At 38.7% G+C, this 18,755-nt stretch overlaps 2 protein-coding genes across 4 annotated transcripts in view; one reads left to right on the forward strand and one right to left on the reverse strand.

The window, feature by feature from the left end:
* Nucleotides 1–18,755, forward strand: part of ZFAND4 (zinc finger AN1-type containing 4) — a 103,096-nt gene that overhangs the window by 17,393 nt on the left and 66,948 nt on the right. The gene's annotated exons all lie outside the window — the stretch shown is intronic.
* Nucleotides 16,195–16,527, reverse strand: LOC122900882 (60S ribosomal protein L30-like). Its single transcript, XM_044240030.1, has one exon. It carries the CDS (start codon nucleotides 16,525–16,527, stop codon nucleotides 16,195–16,197), a length of 333 nt encoding a protein of 110 aa, XP_044095965.1.

Below are 18,755 nucleotides of genomic sequence, written 5' to 3' on the forward strand. Positions count from 1 at the left end.
TTTTTTATATTGTTGGCTTAATGACTACTGTATTTGTTATTATTTTCTATTCATCCTTCTGGTTCTTTGTTACTTCATTAACTTTTTTCTGCCTTTTGTGGTTTTAATTAAAGGCTCTCTTCTTACTCCTTATTCCGGCAGAGCCTGCTTCTCCCTCTGCCTCTGCCTGCTGCTTCCCCTGTTTGTGTGTGTGAGCTCTCTCTCTCTCTCTCTCTCTCTCTCAAATAAATAAATCTTTAAAAAAAAAACACCAAAAACTCTCTTCTTGCTTACAGGATTTTTAATGAAAAGTTGCCTATAATTATTGTCTAGTTTTTTCCTCTCCTTTGCTTTTCTGCAGTTTGGTATGACATGCCTAGGTGTAGCTTTAAAATTTTTATCCTGTTTGGTGTTCTCTGAGTTTCCTGTTCTCTGTTTTGGTATATCTTGTTAATTTTGGAAAATTCTGGGTCATTATTACTTAAAATATTTCATCTGTTCTATTTTCTCTTTCTTTTAGCATTCCAGTTACACCTTTTAAAATTTTTCCACAGTTCTTGGCTATTCTAGGATTTCTTTTTTCTTTTTCTCTTAGTATTTCAATTTGCGAAGTTTCCATCAACATTTCTTTAAGCTCACTGAGTCTGTCGTTGACATATCGAGTCTACTGGGTATTTAAAATATGTTATTGTTTTTTACTTCCAGTATTTAGTTTTAATTCTTTTGTATACTTTCAGTCTGTTTTTTCATGTTGTCTACTTTTTCATTAGTTTTCTTAACACATTTATCATAGTTATTTTAATCTCCCTATCTGATAATTACAAAATCTGTCATATCTGAGTCTGGTTCTGATGTTTACTTTATTTCTACATACTGTGATTTCCTTGAGCATGCCTTGTAATTTTTTTTTTTTGAGAGCCAGATGTGATGTTATTAGGTAATAATAACTGAATTAAATAGCTTTTATATTAAACTAGCCAGGAGTTGGGCTTTGATTAATGTTTGTTGTAGCTGTAAGTGCCAGAGCCTTCAGATTCCTGTAGTTTCCTTGTTTTGTCTCCCTTGCTGTCTATGGGTTTCTGTAAGAATTCCTGCTTCAAAAGAATTTGTCTTGTAACTTACGTGTAAACCGCTGTTATTATGTTAGATCTTTGTTAGTATGGGGCTAAAGTATTGGGGAAGGGAAAACATCTCTAATTTTTTCAGTCTCATTCTTCTGCTGTACCTGTGCTCCTAAGCCATGACCTTCAATGTGTTTGTTAGTATCTCCCCTCCCCCCACCCTGTTATTACTTAGGTGCAATAAGAAGGCTAGACGGGTCTGGAATCAGTGAAATATCCTTACCCCAGATGAGATAAAGTTCTGATAAAGTGAGTCTAGACCTTTATTATGGAGACTGCTCTGAACTTTTTCTTTTCTTTTTTAAATTTTATTTATTTGACAGAGAGCACAAGCAGGCAGAGCAGCAGGGAGAGGGAGGGGGAGAAGCAGGCCCCCCGCTGAGCAAGAAGCCTGTCAAGGGGCGATCCCAGGATCCCGGGACCATGACCTGAGCCTAAAGCAGTCGCCCAACCAACTGAGCTACCCAGGCACCCCCTGAACTTTTTCTTAATGTTTGTTTCTACTCCCTCTGCCTGGGCTACAAGACGATCTTTCTTGACTCTTCACAGGGAGAACCAGGTGGGACTCTTAGAGATAAAACTCTTAATCGTGTGGAAGCCCTCCCCAAACTGTGGCCTCCAGGAATTCCTCAATCTTATGCTAGTCCATCTTCATCCTTCACCAGTTCATTGAACTTACCATTTCAGTGTTTCTTCAGGTAAACAGATTTTGGCTGTAACTCTCAGGATTTTCATATCTCTGTAGATTTTGGGGTGATGATTTGTCCTCCTCCCTATGTCTCTAATGAATTGAAGAAGGGTTGTTGGTTTTCAATTTGTTCAGCTTTTTTGTTTTGTTTTGTTTTAAGTTTGGGAGTGGCAACTTTTAAGCTCTTTTAAGATATTACATGTAGTATCTGAAACTGGAAGTCTCAATATTGTTTTTAAGGTAACTACATCTATCAAGACCCTATTTCTGAATGAGGTCACATGTTGAGGTATTGAGGGTTAGGGTTAAGACTTCAATATATGGGGGCCCTCAGTGGGTTAAAGCCTCTGCTTTCGGCTCAGGTCATGTTCCCAGGGTCCTGGGATCAAGCCCTACATCGGGCTCTCTGCTCAGCAGGGAGCCTGCTTCCCTCCTCTCTCTCTCTGCCTTCCTCTCTGTCTACTTGTGAGCTCTCTCTGTCAAATAAATAAAATCTTTAAAAAAAAAAGACTTCAATATATGAACTTTTGGGAGACACAAGAAAACCCATATGTAGTGTATAGTTTTATTGTTATTGGCAAACATTACTGTCATGTAACTATCGCCATAATCAAAAACCCCACCAAAATCCTCCTGTGCCTGGAAGCAAAGGGGAAAAGAGAGAAAATCTGGTATTTCAGTACAGTGAGAAGTTGGCTCAGAGATAAATCTGTTCCTCAGACTCTCCAACCACCATGTTTTTGTTTTGTTTTGCCACCTACTTTCTGGTACTGCAAGATGCTTTTGGATCATCTTGTATATGTACTGTACTGTCTTAGAATCAGCCACTTCTTCAAGGAGTCCTGGTTCCTTTTATTGGAGTAGTATTAGAAACCATGATTTGGGCATGACAACTGACTTTTCAGCCACAATAATAGAAACCAGAAGACAGTGAAATATTATCTTTACAAGGCTGAGAAAAATAACAATCTCTAGAATTGAGTTTGTCTTTCTAGGATGATGACAAAGTAAAGATATTTCCAGAAAAAACAAAACTTGAATTTCCAAACAACAAACTCTTGCAAAAGGAACTGCTAAAGGAAATATCTTAGAAGACTAATGATCTCTAAAGGAAGTTGGTGCAGGATGGAATGATTATGAAAATGGCACACTTGTGGGTAAATCTAAATAAACATTTCTTAATAAAATAATAATGTATGAAGGTTTGAAAAAATAGAATTAAAGTGCTGGTAACAATGACGTATAAGTGAAGAAAGAGTTGTTTGTAATAACAGTGCTAAAGCTGTTAGCATTGTTCATGAAGAGGGTAAAGATGTGATTAGCTCTAAATTTTATCAAATATGATCATTTAAATTTCCAGAGTAATCATTAGAGATTAGAAATGGAGTTATCTGATTTCCAAATGGTAGAAGTACCCTACCTTCTTCTCTTTGTCTAAATTAATTCATAAAGGAGGCAGGCAGTTAAACCAGAGCAAGTAGAAAGCACAAAATAAGAGGGTAAAATTAAAGAAGAATATATCAGTAATACCAATAATGTAAAGTGGATTAAAAAAAGTCTCTCATTGAATGACCACAATTGATGGATTAGTTAAAAAGCCTGTGAAATTCTGTTTACAAGAGACTTAATGTAAAGTGTAAGAACCTCAAAATGTTGAAAGGACTGAAAAAGATTCACTAGGCAAATATTATCCTGAAGAAAGCTGGTGTTTCTGTATTAATAATTATGTAAAATGCATTTAAAGTGAAACATGTGAACAAATCATGTAGGTATGTTTATAGTAGTATTGTTGATAATTTTAAAATTGTGGTAACACTCAGAAGAGTATACTAATAATGAAGTATAAAGAGTATACTAATTAATGAATAAATTGTGATATATGTAAATATTATATATTGGAATCGAATTCTGTGGAATAGAATTACAACAAGGAAAATGATTGGAATAATAGCTTCATGCCTGACATGGATAAATTAAAAACAATGCTGAATTAAAAAAGCAAATCTTGGAGGAACAAATACACTATGATTCTACTTATATAAAGCTAAAAAAAAGGGAAAAAGAAACCATACTACACATTGAAGTAAAGGAATAACAAAAATCAGAGGAATAATTCACACCAAGTTTGCAATGGTGATTACCCCTGGATAGGGGGTAGAATGTAGTTGGAGAGGAGCATGGAAGAGGTTTTTTCTCCATATCTTCATCAGCACTTGGTTTGGCTGATCTTTTTAATTTCAGTCATTCTAATAGTCATGTAGTGATATTTCATTGTGGTTTCAATTTGTATTCACCAAATGACTAATGATATTGAGTATCTTTATGAGCATGTTTGCCATCCTTATATATATATATATATATATTTTTTTTATTATATATATATTTTTGTTTGTTTGTTTTGTTTTTGTTGAGGTGTCTATTCAACTCTTGTACCTATTTTTTTTTTTAAAAAATCAGGTTGTTTGTTTTTTTACTGTGGAATTTTGAAAATTCTTTATATATTCTGAATATAGGTATTTAATTAGATTTTGCTTTAATTAGATAATTGCTGAGATTTTCCTCCCCAGCTATGGTTTATCTTTTTATTTTCTTAACAGTGTCTTTTCAAGAGCAGACATTTTAATTTTGCTGAAGTTCCTGTTTGTCAAGACAGTTTTTTTCATCGATACAGATGTCGTATCTAAAAAATCTTTGTCTCATCTGAGGTCATAGAATTTTTTTCTCTAAAAGTTTAATTACATTAATTTTTTTTTCCTCCCAATTTATTTATTTTCAGAAAAACAGTATTCATTATTTTTTCACCACACCCAGTGCTCCATGCAAGCTGTGCCCTCTATAATACCCACCACCTGGTACCCCAACCTCCCACCCCCCGCCACTTCAAACCCCTCAGACTGTTTTTTAGAGTCCATAGTCTCTCATGGTTCACCTCCCCTTCCAATTTACCCAAATTCCCTACTACTCTCTAACGCCCCTTGTCCTCCATGCTATTGGTTATGCTCCACAAATGAGTGAAACCATATGATAATTGACTCTCTCTGCTTGACTGATTTCACTCAGCATAATCTCTTCCAGTCCCGTCCATGTTGCTACAAAAGTTGGATATTCGTCCTTTCTGATGGAGGCATAATACTCCATAGTGTATATGGACCACATCTTCCTTATCCATTCATCCGTTGAAGGGCATCTTGGTTCTTTCCATAGTTTGGCGACTGTGGCCATTGCTGCTATAAACATTGGGGTACAGATGGCCCTTCTTTTCACGACATCTGTATCTTTGGGATAAATACCCAGGAGTGCAATTGCAGGGTCGTAGGGAAGCTCTATTTTTAATTTCTTGAGGAATCTCCACACTGTTCTCCAAAGAGGCTGCACCAACTTGCATTCCCACCAACAGTGTAAGAGGGTTTCCCTTTCTCCACATCCTCTCCAACACATGTTGTTTCCTGTTTTGTTAATTTTGGCCATTCTAACTGGTGTAAGGTGATATCTCAATGTGGTTTTAATTTGAATCTCCCTGAGGGCTAATGATGATGAGCATTTTTTCATGTGTCTGATAGCCATTTGTATTTCTTGATTGGAGAAGTGTCTGTTCATATCTTCTGCCCATTTTTTGATGTGTTTGTCTGTTTCGTGTGGGTTGAGTTTGAGGAGTTCATTATAGATCCTGGATATCAACCTTTTGTCTATACTGTCATTTGCAAATATCTTCTCCCATTCCGTGGGTTGCCTCTTTGCTTTTTTGACTGTTTCCTTTGCTGTGCAGAAGCTTTTGATTTTGATGAAGTCCCAGAAGTTTATTTTCACTTTTGTTTCCTTTGCCTTTGGAGACGTATCTTGAAAGAAGTTGCTGTGGCTGATATCGAAGAGATTACTGCCTATGTTCTCCTCTAAGATTCTGATGGATTCCTGTCTCACGTTGAGGTCTTTTATCCATTTTGAGTTGATCTTTGTGTACGGTGTAAGAGAATGGTCGAGTTTCATTCTTCTACATATAGCTGCCCAGTTTTCCCAGCACCATTTATTGAAGAGACTCTCTTTTTTCCACTGTATATTTTTTCCTGTTTTGTCGAAGATTAATTGACCATAGAGTTGAGGGTCCATATCAGGGCTCTCTACTCTGTTCCACTGGTCTATGTGTCTGTTTTTATGCCAGTACCATGCTGTCTTGGTGATCACAGCTTTGTAATAAAGCTTGAAATCAGGTAAGGTGATGCCGCCAGCTTTATTTTTGTTTTTCAACATTTCCTTAGCGATTCGGAATCTCTTCTGATTCCATACAAATTTTAGGATTATTTGCTCCAGCTCTTTGAAGAATGCCGGTGGAATTTTGATCGGAATGGCATTAAAAGTATAGATTGCTCTAGGCAGTATAGACATTTTAACAATGTTTATTCTTCCGATCCAAGAGCATGGAATGGTCTTCCATCTTTTTGTGTCTTCTTCAATTTCTTTCATGAGTGTTCTATAGTTCCTCAAGTATAGATCCTTTACCTCTTTAGTTAGGTTTATTCCCAGGTATCTTATGGTTCTTGGTGCTATAGTAAATGGAATCGATTCTCTAATTTCCCTTTCTGTATTTTCATTGTTAGTGTATAAGAAAGCCACTGATTTCTGCACATTGACTTTGTATCCTGCCAAGCTGCTGAATTGCTGTATGAGTTCTAGTAGTTTGGGGGTGGAGTCTTTTGGGTTTTCCATATAAAGAATCATGTCATCTGCGAAGAGAGAGAGTTTGACTTCTTCATTACCAATTTGGATACCTTTTATTTCTCTCTGTTGTCTGATTGCTGTTGCTAGGACTTCTAATACTATGTTGAGCAAGAGTGGTGAAAGTGGGCATCCTTGTCTTGTTCCTGATCTCAACGGGAAGGCTGCAAGCTTTTTCCCATTGAGGATGATATTTGCTGTGGGTCTTTCATAGATAGATTTGATGAGGTTCAGGAATGTTCCCTCTATCCCTATACTTTGAAGCGTTTTAATCAGGAACGGATGTTGGATTTTGTCAAATGCTTTTTCTGCATCAATTGAGAGGACCATGTGGTTCTTCTCTCTTCTCCTATTAATTTGTTGTATCACATTGATTGATTTGCGAATGTTGAACCATCCTTGTAGCCCAGGGATGAATCCCACCTGATCATGGTGGATAATCTTTTTAATGTGCTGTTGGATCCTGTTGGCTAGGATCTTGTTGAGAATCTTAGCATCCATATTCATCAGTGATATTGGTCTGAAATTCTCCTTTTTGGTATGGTCCTTGCCTGGTTTGGGGATCAGGGTAATGCTGGCTTCATAGAAAGAGTCTGGAAGTTTTCCTTCTGCTTCAATTTTTTGAAACAGCTTCAGGAGAATAGGTGTTATTTCTTCTTGGAAGGTTTGGTAGAATTCCCCAGGGAATCCGTCAGGTCCTGGGCTCTTGTTTTTTGGGAGATTTTTGATCACTGCTTCAATCTCGTTATTAGATATCGGTCTATTCAGGTTGTCGATTTCTTCCTGGTTCAATTTTGGTAGTTTATATTTTTCCAGGAATGCATCCATTTCATCTAGGTTGCTAAGCTTATTGGCATATAACTGTTCGTAATAACTTCTGATGATTGTTTCTACTTCCTTGGTGTTAGTTGTGATCTCTCCCTTTTCATTCATAATTTTATGAATTTGGGATTTCTCTCTTTTCTTTTGGATTAGTGTAGCCAGTGGCTTATCGATCTTATTGATTCTTTCAAAAAACCAGCTTCTAGTTTCATTGATACGTTCTACTGTATCTCTAGTTTCTCCCTCGTTGATCTCAGCTCTAATCTTGATGATTTCCCTTCTTATGTGTGGAGTTGGTTTGATTTGTTGTTGATCCTCCAGTTCTTTAAGGTGTAGAGACAGCTGGTGTGTTCTGGATTTTTCAATTTTTTTGAGCAAGGCTTGGATGGCTATATATTTTCCCCTTAGGAATGCCTTTGCTGTATCCCATAGGTTTTGGACCGAAGTGTCTTCATTCTCATTGGTTTCCATGAATTGTTTCAGTTCTTCTTTGATCTCCTGGTTGATCCAAGCATTCTTAAGCAAGGTGGTCTTTAGCTTCCAGCTGTTTGAGTTCCTTTGGAACTTTTCCTTGTGATTGAGCTCCAGTTTCAAAGCATTGTGATCTGAGAATATGCAGGGAATCATCTCAGTCTTTTGGTATCGGCTGAGTCCTGATTTGTGACCCAGTATGTGGTCTATTCTGGAGAAGGTTCCGTGTGCACTTGAGAAGAATGAGTATTCTGCTGTTTTAGGGTGGAATGTTCTGTATATATCTATGAGATCCATCTGGTCCAATGTGTCATTCAATTCTCTTGTTTCTTTATTGATTTTCTGCTTCGATGATCTGTCTAATTCTGAAAGAGGCGTGTTAAGATCACCTACGATTAGTGTATTCATATCAATATGACTCTTTATCTTGATTAACAGTTTTCTTAAGTAATTGGCTGCTCCCATATTGGGAGCATAGATATTTACAATTGTTAGATCATCTTGGTGGATAGTCCCTTTAAGGATTATGTAGTGTCCTTCTGTATCTTTGAGTACAGTCTTTAGTTTGAAGTCTAATTTATCTGATATGAGAATCGCTACCCCAGCCTTCTTTTGAGTCCCATTGGCATGAAAGATGCTTCTCCACCCATTCACTTTCAGTCTGCGTGTATCTTTAGGTTCAAAATGGGTCTCTTGTAGACAGCATATGGATGGGTCCTGTCGTTTTATCCAATCTGCAACCCTGTGCCGTTTTATGGGTGCATTTAGGCCATTCACATTGAGAGTGATTATTGATAGATACGTTTTTATTGACATCGAGTTACCTTTGAAGTCTTTCTTTCTGTAGACTGTCTCTATATTTCTGTTCAATGCTATTCTTTGGATTTTTCCTCTTTTATAGCACCCCCCTTAATATTTCCTGCAGTATCGGCTTGGTGGTTGCATAGTCTTTTAAGCCTTGCCGGTCTTGGAAACTCTTTATCTCTCCATCCATTTTGAATGTCAGTCTTGCTGGATAAAGTATTCTTGGCTGCATGTTCTTCTCATTTAGTGCCCTGAATATATCTTGCCAGCCTCTTCTGGCTTGCCAGGTCTCTGTGGACAGGTCTGACGTTATTCTGATGGGCTTCCCTCTGTAAGTAAGGAGCCTCTTTGCCCTGGCAGCTTTCAAGAGATTATACCTACAATTATAATTTCTCAATTTGACTATCAGGTGTCGTGATGTTTTTTTGGAGTGTATAATCTTGGGTGGAGACCGTTCAGCCTCTAGTACATGAACGCTGGTTTCATTCGCGAGATTCGGAAAGTTTTCATGAAGGACTTGTTCCACGACATCTTCTAGACTTCTTTCTTTCTCCTCCCCTTCAGGAATTCCAATAATTCTGACGTTGGAACGCTTCATGGCATCACTTATTTCCCTAATTCTGCTTTCGTGGGATCTAAGCTGTTTGTTCCAGGCTTCCTCCTGATCCTTTCTCTCTATCTGTTTGTCTTCCAGATCACTAATTCTATCTTCTGTCTCAGTTACCCTAGCTTTGAGAGAGTTTAGATTGGATTGGAACTCATTGAGAGCATTGTGGACCTCCTCCCTGGTAGCTTTAAGCTCCGCCCTAACATTGTGAACATCCTGTCTGGTTGCTTTCAGTTCGGCCCTAATCAATTCTGTTTGGTCATCCATGGCTTTCTCCAACCTAGCTATTGCCTGGATAATTGTTAGCCTGAATTCTCTTTCCGACATATTGTCTATGTTGATAGCCGTTAGCTCTATTGCAGAAGGTCCATCCTCTGTATTTTTCTTCTGTTGGGCATTCCTCCTCCTAGTCATTTTGGTGGGAGAAGACTGAACAGATGTAGCTGGATGTATCAACTCTGGTGCAGTCAAGGTGCACCCTGGAACACTTCCTGATCTCCGTCTCAGAGAGAAGCCTCAGTCTGGGTGCAGAAGCTGAATAAATTCCCCCTTGGACGCTGGCAGTGCAGGTTCCAAGTTAAAGACCCTGGGGGCGCAGGATCTTTTGCTCGTCCCCAAAGCCAAGGCAGTGACGGCTGTCTGGGAGTTCCTGACCGCCAGAGAGGTTCCAAGCAGTGATCGCACACTGAGATTTTGCCGCTGGCCCGGGCTGGGAGTGCCCGGCTTGCGCGCACCTCTTTTCAGAGGCGGCTGTGGGTCGGGCGCGCGTCTGGGGCACTGAGAACGGGGCGCTGGTCCGTAAGCCGCAGGCTGGGCTTTTGCGCGCCTCTGTCCGGGGAAAGTTTCTCGCGCTCGTGCGGCTTAGACTTTGAAACAATGGCCCGGGTCAAGAAGCGCCCCCGGGCCTTAGATACCCAGGAGAGCTGGAGGGACGTGCGCGCGCATCTCAAGCTTTGTGGTAGGGCTAGCGCGCGTTCTGCAGACCGGCGCGGCTCCCATCCCCTCACAGGAGCCGGAACCCCCGCGCTCTGGGGCAGCTGGCGGCTTAGGGACCAGGAGCTGGTTTCTCCGCCGCACTCTCTCTGCCTCCGCGCCGGGGAGGCCGTCTGGGACCGGGGACTTAAGCCCCTGTCCCTAGCTGCCCCGATTCCCACAATTTGCCCCCGCGATCCTTTGCTCTTTTGGAGTGCTTTCAACCAGTCTCCAAGTTAATGCTAGTCCCCAGACGCAGGGCACTCTCGCTCGTATCGGGGTATTACTTTTGCACCGGTTGCCTCTGGTGGCTCCCTCCCCCTTTTGTTTATCTTCTGATTTCAGTCCGCTGTTCCATTCCGCTTTACCTGCTCACTGGCGTCTTCTGCCCCTGTAGAGATCCAGACATGTATAATTCTGATCTCAGGCTGATTTCATGGGTGATCAGAGTTCTTTGGTAGGTAATCAGCTCACTTTGGGGTACCAGCTGAAAAGACGCCTCTTCCTAGTACCCCGCCATCTTGTCCCCCCCCCAATTACATTAATTTTTAAAAATATTTTATTTATTTATTTTAGAGAGAGCAGGGGAGGAGCAGAGAGAGAGGGTGAAGGGAGGGGGAAAGAATCTCAAGCAGATTCCATGCTGAGTGTAGAGCTCAACGTGGAACTCAGTCTCACCACCCTGAGATCATGACCTGAGCTGAAACCAAGAGTCTGACGTTTAACAGACTGGCCATCCAGGCACCCCTCATTGATTTTTTTTAGTATTAAATCAGCATCCCTGGAATTAACCTTTTTGATTATGTTGTATTATCTTTGATCATAATGTATAACAGTAATGTATTGAATTCTGTTTGCTAAAACTTTGTGTAGAATATTTGTATCTGTGTTCATGAAGGGTATTTGTTTTATCTTGTAATGTTTTTGTCTGGTTTTCTGGTTTGGGATCAGAGAAATACTGTCCTCATGTGATGAAATGGGACTGTTCCTTCCCCTTGCAATGTTTTCAAAGAACGTAGAATTGGTATCGTATCCATACCTGTGAGGCCATCTCTCTTTTTCTTTAAAAAAAAAAAAGATTTATTTACTTTAGAGTGAGAGTCAGAGGGAGGAGGAGGGAGTGCACGTGAGCAGGGGTAGGGGCAGAGTGAGAGGGAGAGAGAGAATCCTCAAGCAGACTCCCTGCTGAGTGTGGAGCCTGACTCAGGGCTCAATCCCAGTACCTTGAGAGCATGACCTGAGGGGAAATCAAGATTAGATGCTTAACCTACCGAGCCACCCAGGTGCCCTTTTTTTCTTTTCAAGATTTTTTTTTTAAGTAATCTCTACATGAAATGTGGGGCTTGAACACAAACTTCGAGAGTCGCGTGCTCTACCAACTGAGCTAGCCAAGCACCATACCCCATTTTTTTTTTTTTTGAGGCCATCTCTTTAATAAATAAAGGGTTTTTCAAGTTCTTTTCATTCTTGAGTGAGCTCGGGTAGCTTGAATCTTTAAAGGATTTCGCTCATCTGTTGAATTTTATTGGCATAGGGTTTATAATACTCCCTTATTTCCTTTCAGTAGTTGTAGAATCTGTAGTGATGTCACCATTCTCATTCCTAATACTGGTTATTTGTATATTCTCTTTCTAAAAATCAAGTTTTTAAAAAAGATTTACTTATTTATTTTAGAGAGAGAAAGTGTGGGGAGGGGCAGAGAGAATCCTTAAGCAGACTCCCCACTGAGTATGGGGCCTGACTTGGGGCTTGATCTGGGCCCCAAGACCATGACCTGAGCCAAAATCGAATCAGCCACCTAAATGACTGAGCCACCCAGGTGCCCCTAAAAATCAGTTTTTATCAATTTTAATCAATTTCTTCAAGAGATATTTGGGGCACCTGGCTGGGTCAGTCGGTGGTGCATGTGACTCTTGTCTCTCTTGGTCTTGGGGTGGTGAGTTCAGGCTCCACACTGGAGGCCTACTTAAAAAAAAATAGAGCCTACTTAAAAAAATCGGATTTTACTTGCATTGATTTTTTTGTTTCTTATTTCCTCTCTTTCTGTTTTGATTTTTATTATGTTTATGCTTACTTTGGGTTTAATTTGGTTTTTCTAATAAAGAGAATGAGATCATTGATATGAAACATTTTTTATGAAATATTGATATTTATGGGGCTTCTGAGTGGTTCAGTTGGTTGAGCATCCAACTCTTGGTTTCAGCTCAGGTCATGATCTCCAAGTCTTGGGATCTAGCCCACCACTGGACTCTGCACTTAGTGAAGTCTGCTTGGGATTCTCTCTTTCCCTCTCTCTCCACCCCTCCCTCTGTTCACGTGTGTGCACTTTTTCTCTCTCTCAAATAAATAAATCAAATCTTAAAAAAAATACCGGAATTTAGTGTCTTAACTTTCCAAGTAGTGCCTTATTGTCCTCCCATATATTTTATATAACATATATATACAATATATGTTATATTGTATTTCCATTCAGTTCAAATTCTTTTTTAATTCTCCTTTGATTTTTTTTTAATCCTTGGGTTATTTAGAAATATGTTGTTTGGTTTCTAAAAATTTGGAGAATATTTAGAAACCTTTGTTACTGACTAATAAATTAATTCCACTACAAAACATGAATTCTTTTAAATTTGTAGAAACTTGTTTTATGGTCCTTAGTGTGGTCTGTCTTGGTAAATGTTATTGTGCACTTGAGAAGAAAAATGGATATTCTGTTGATTGGTGGAGTCTTCTGTAAATTTCAATCAGTTCAGTATTGGTGATAGTATTGTGTTTTATTATGTTCTTATTAATTATCTATCTACTTGTTCTGGCAGCCATTTGGGAGAGAGGTATATAAAACTCCCAACTATAATTGTGGCTTTGTCTTTTTTCCCCTTCCAATTCTTTCAGCTTTTGCATTATGTATTTTGAAACTGTTATTAGGTACATATACTTTAGGGTTTTATGTCCTTCTTATTTCATTGACTCCCATCATTATGAAATGACTTACCTCCTTTATTCTTGGTAACTGTGTATGCCCTGAAATCTACCCCAGATTTCTTTTGATTTGTGGCCAACAAAAAATATCTTTTTTTTTGTTCTTTTACTTTTAATCTATTTGTATTCAAGGTGGCTATTCCTTATAGGCAACATGTAATTGAATCTTGTTTTTCTTTTATTATTATTAATTAATCCAATCTACCCCTGCCTTTAAAGTGCAGTTTTTAGATCATTTAAAATGTCTATAGATGTGCTTAGGTTTTACTTTGTCATTTTATTGGCTTCTATTGTTATATATGTTCTTTGCTCTTATTTATTTATTGCAGGCTTAAAAAAAATTTAAATTCAGTTAACCAGCATAGAGTTCATCACTAGTTTTTGATGTGGCATTCAGTGATTCATTAGCTGCGTATAACAGCTAGTGGTCATCACATCACGGGCCCTCCTTTTAATGCCTTTGATGCTCAAAACTTTTAATTTCATGAAGTCCAACTTAGGTTTTCTTCTTTTGTTGCTTGTGCTTTTGCTGTCATTTAAAAAAATAATTGTTAATTGAAATTTAATTGACGTATCACATTGTATTAGTTTTAGATGTATAACAGTAATTTAAAATTTAATATATGTATATATTACAAGATGAGTACCACAGTAAATTTACTTAATATCATCACTATACATAGTTACAATATTTTTTCTTCTGATAAGAGCTCTTAAGATGTTCTTTCTTTATTTTTGAATATTTTACTTACTTATTTGACAGAGAGAGATGCAGCGAGAGAGGGAACACAAGCAGAGGGAGTGGGATAGTGAGAAGCAGGCTTCCCACTGAGCGGAGAGCCTGATGTGGGGCTCCATTCTAGGACCCTAGGATCATGACCTGAGACAAAGACAGATACTTAACGACTGAGCCACACATGCACCCCAAGATATTCTCTCTTTAAAAAAAATATATTCTCTGAACAGCTTTCAAGTATACAATACAGTATTGTTAACTATAGCCACGATACTGTACACTATGTAAGTACACTGGACTTCTCTTAAGTGGAAATTTGTACTTTTGACCACTTTTACCCATTTTGCATACTCCTCAGACAAAGTCTCTGGAAAATATCCGTTTTCTGTATCTTTAAGTTTGGTTTTCTAAAAATTCCACAAGTAATACCGTACATGATTTGTTTTTCTCTGACTTATTTCACTTAGTATAATGCTCTTGAGGTTAATCAGTCTTGTCACAAATATTAGGAATTCCCTTTTTTATGGCTAAATAATATGTATTTTATAATACATAGCACATTTTCTTTTTTTTAATTTATTTTTTATTTTCAGCATAACAGTATTCATTATTTTTGCACCACACTCAGTGCTCCATGCAATCCGTGCCCTCTATAATACCCACCACCTGGTACCCCGACCTCCCACCCCCTGCCCCTTCAAAACCCTCAGATTGTTATTCAGAGTCCATAGTCTCTCATGGTTCACCTCCCCTTCCAATTTCCCCTAACTCCCTTCTCCTCTCTAACTCCCCATGTCCTCCATAGCACATTTTCTTTATACATTTATCCATCCTTGAACATTTAGGTTGTTTTCATGCCTTGGCTACTAATGCTTCATTGAACATGTGGGTGCAGGTGCCTTTTTGAGATAGTGGTTTCATTTTCTTTTTTCTTTTCTTTTTTTTTTTAAGATTTTATTTGTTTATTTGACAGAGAGAGAGATCACAAGTAGAGAGGCAGGCAGAGAGAGAGAGAAAGAGGAGGAGGGAGAAGCAGTCTCCCCACTGAGCCGAGAGCCAGATCCGGGGGCTCGATCCCAGGACCCTGAGATCACGACCCCGAGCTGAAAGCAGAGGCCCAACCCACGGAGCCACCCAGTCACCCCAGTGGTTTCATTTTCTTTTGATAAATACCGAGAAGTGAAATTGCTGTATCATATGGTAGTTCTTTCTAGTTTTATTTTTTTGAGGAAACTTCACACTTTTTTCCATAGTGGCTGTACCAATTTACATTCCCACCAACAGTGCACAAGGGTCTCCTTTTCTCCATAGCTTTGCCAACACTTAACTTCTTATCTTTTTGATAACTAGCCATTCTAATAGATGTGAGGTGATATCTCACTATGGTTTTGATGTCCATTCCTCTGATGATTAATGATATCAGGCACCTTTTCATGTACTTATTGGCTATCTAAATTTCTTCTTTGGAAAAATTTCTATTTAGACCCTCTGCCCATTTATTAAATTGGTTTTTTGCTATTGAGTTTTATGAGTTTTTAACATATATTTGGATCTTAATCCCTTATATATGATTTGCAGTTGTTTTCTCCCATTCATTTTGTTGCCTTTTCATTTTGTTGATGGTTCTTTTGGTGTAAGAAGCTTTTTAGCTTGATGTGGTCTCATTTATTCATTTTTGCTTTTGGTGTCAAATCCAAGAAATCATCACCAAGACAGATGTTAAAGATCTTACCCACTATGTTTTCTAAGAGTTTTATGGTTTCAGGGGCTTCTGGGTGGCTCAGTTGGTTAAATGTCTGCTTAGGTCATGATGCCAGGGTCCTGGGATCAAATCCTGCATTGGACTCCCTGCTCAGCTGGGAGCCTGCTTCTCTGTCTATCTGCCCCACCTCCTGGTGCGCTCTCTCTCTCTCTCTCTCTCTCTCTCTCCCCTTCTCTCTTTCTCTCTCTGTCTGAAATAAATAAAGTCTTTAAGGAAAAAGAGCTTTATGGTTTCAGTTCTTATATTCAAGTCTTTAATCCATTTTGAGTTGATGTTTATTTATGAGAGATGCATATTTTATGTACATAAGATAGTGGTCCAATTTCATTTTTTGGCATATGGCCGTTCAGTGTTCCCAGCACCATTTATTGAAAAGACTTTTTTCCCGGTTGCATATTCTTGGCTCCTTTTTCACAAGTTAATTCACCTTTTGTGTATGAGTTATTTTTGGGCTCTTTATTCTCTCTCTTTCTCCCTCTCTTTTTTTAAACAAGCTGTGGCCAGTTTTATTAAAGAAAAATTCTGCGTGGTTTACTTTTCACCAGTCTATTCTGGCATGCTTCTAATGCTATCAGAATCACCTGGATCAATGAAAGCCAGCCTATGTACTCTGTAGTATTTCCCACATGCTGTGCCCAATTTGATTTTATTGCCACTGTAGTGGTGGACACCAGTTTTGGCCAACATGGTGTAGAATTCTGTTTCAGATTTCCTCAATGCTGGGCAGTTGTTGGCGAGGATGACCAGTTTTTCTTTGCCATGTCTAATCATTTTCAGAGTCTGCTTGTACCCCAGCATGTACTTTCCACCTTTCATAATGACCTGGAGCCTAGAGTTGATAGACTCCAGAGACATTTTTGTCTTCTTTGCTGCCACCATCTGCCTGTCTTCCTGTGTTAGGTGTGGGCCCCAACTAAGAGTAGCTGCCAAAATCTGGGCTCTTTATGCTCTTGTTTTATGTGTCAGTTTTTATGCCAGTACCATACTATTTTGAATACTATAGCTTTGTAATATAATTTGAATTCAGGATGCTTGATGTGTCCAGCTTTGTTCTTCTTTCTCAAGATTTGTTTTGGCTATTCCTGGTCTTTTGTGGTTTCATAAAAATTTTAAGATTGTTGGAGTCCCTGGGTGGCTCAGGTAGTTAAGCTCCCGACTTTGGCTCAAGTCATGATCTTGGGGTCCTGGGATCAAAGCCCCGTGTTGGGCTCTGTGCTCAGCAGGGAGTCTGCTTGTCCCTTTTCCTCTCCCTCTGTCCCTCCCCCTGCTCATGCACTCTCTCAAATAAATAAATAGAATCTGTAAAAAAAAATTAGGATTGTTCATTTCCATGTAAAAAAATGCGATTGGAATTTCATAGAGATTGCATTAAGTCTATAGATTGCCTTGGATAGTATGAACTTTTTTTTAATGCTCAGTTAGCCAGAATATAGTACATAAGTTTTTGTTGTGGTGTTCAATGATTCATTAGTTGCATGTAACACCTAGTGAACTTTTTAACAATTCTTCAAATCCATGTGTGCAGAATATCTTTCCATTTATTTGTTTTCCAGTTTCTTTCATCAGTGTCTTATTTTTTTCAGTGTACAGGTCTTTTTTTTTTTAAGCTTTTATTCTTAAGTAATCTCTGTACCCAGTCTGGGGTTCAAACTCACAACCCTGAGATAAAGAGTCCCATTGAGCCAGGGGCCCCAGTGTGCAGGTCTTTAACCTTCAAAGTTAAATTTATTTCTAGATATTTCATTCATTTTTAAAAAATATTTTATTTATTTATTTAATAGAGAAAGAGAAAGAGAGAGCGTGCACAAGCAGGGAGAACTGCAGGCAGAGGGAGAGGAAGAAGCAGGCTCCCCCTGGGGCAGGGAGCCCAGTGTAGGGCTTAATTCCAGGACTCTGGGATCATGACCTGGGCTAAAGGCAAATGCTTAACTGACAGCCACCCACACAACCCTAGGTATTTTATTCTTTTTGATGCAATTGTAAATTGGGTTTTTATTTTGTTTAACTTTTTTAAAGATTTTATTTATTTATTTGAGAGAGAGCACAGAAGGAGAGGGAGAAATGGACTCCCGTGCAGAGCAGAGAGCCGGATGCAGGACTTGATCCCACGACTCTGAGATCATGACCTGAGCCAAAGACAGACATTTAACTGACTGAGCAACCCAGGTGCCCTTGTAAATTGTGTTTTTTTTTTTTAAGATTTTATTTATTTGACAGACAGAGATCACAAGTAGGCAGAGAGGCAGGCAGAGACAGAGGAGGGAGCAGACTCTCCGCTGAGCAGAGAGCCCAATGTGGGGCTCGATCCCAGGACCCTGGAATCATGACCCGCGCTGAAGGCAAAGGCTTTAACCACTGAGCCACCCAGGCGCCCCTGTAAATTGGGTTTTTAAAAATTTCTCTTTGTGATAGTTCTTTATTAGTGTATGGAAACAGAACTGTTATTTTTGATTGATTTTGTATCCCACAAGTTTACTGAATTTGTTTTATTCTAACAGGGTTTTTTTTTTGGTGGCATCTTTAGAGTTTTTTAATACATAATATGTCATCTGCAAATAGGAACAGTTATACTTCTTTCATTCTAAATTGGATACCTTTTCCTTTTTCTTGCCTAATTGCTCTCACTCAGAATTTCAGTACTATGTTGAATAGAAGTGGCAAGAGTGGGCATCTTTGTCTTGTTACTGACCTTAGAGGAAAATACTTCCATTTTTCACCATTTGGTATGATGGTCATTGTGAGCTTGTCATATGTGTTCTTCATGATGTTGAGGTATATTTTCTGCAGACCCACTTTGTTGACAGTTTGTAATATGAATGGATGTTGAATTTTGTTAAATTTTGTTAAAGCATCTGTTGAAATGATCATATTTTTATCCTTTTTAAAATCATTGAATTTTTAATGGCGTGTATCACATTGATTTATGGGTATTGAACCATCCCTGCATTCTGGAATAAATCATGGTATATTTTTAATGTATTGTTGAATGTGGTTTGCTAATATTTTATGAGGATTTTTGCATCTCCGTTTATCAGGAATATGGTCCTGTAATTTTCTTGTACTATCCTTGTCTGGTTTTGGTGTTAGGGTAATTGTAGACTGGTAAA

The sequence above is a fragment of the Neovison vison genome, chromosome 2 (genome assembly GCF_020171115.1).
Source record: "Neovison vison isolate M4711 chromosome 2, ASM_NN_V1, whole genome shotgun sequence".
NCBI classification, from domain to species: Eukaryota; Metazoa; Chordata; class Mammalia; order Carnivora; family Mustelidae; genus Neogale; species Neogale vison.

Bases quoted from the DNA above. Each gene is read 5' to 3' on its own strand.
- LOC122900882 (XM_044240030.1), bottom strand. From the start codon at position 16,527: ATGGTGGCAGCAAAGAAGACAAAAATGTCTCTGGAGTCTATCAACTCT.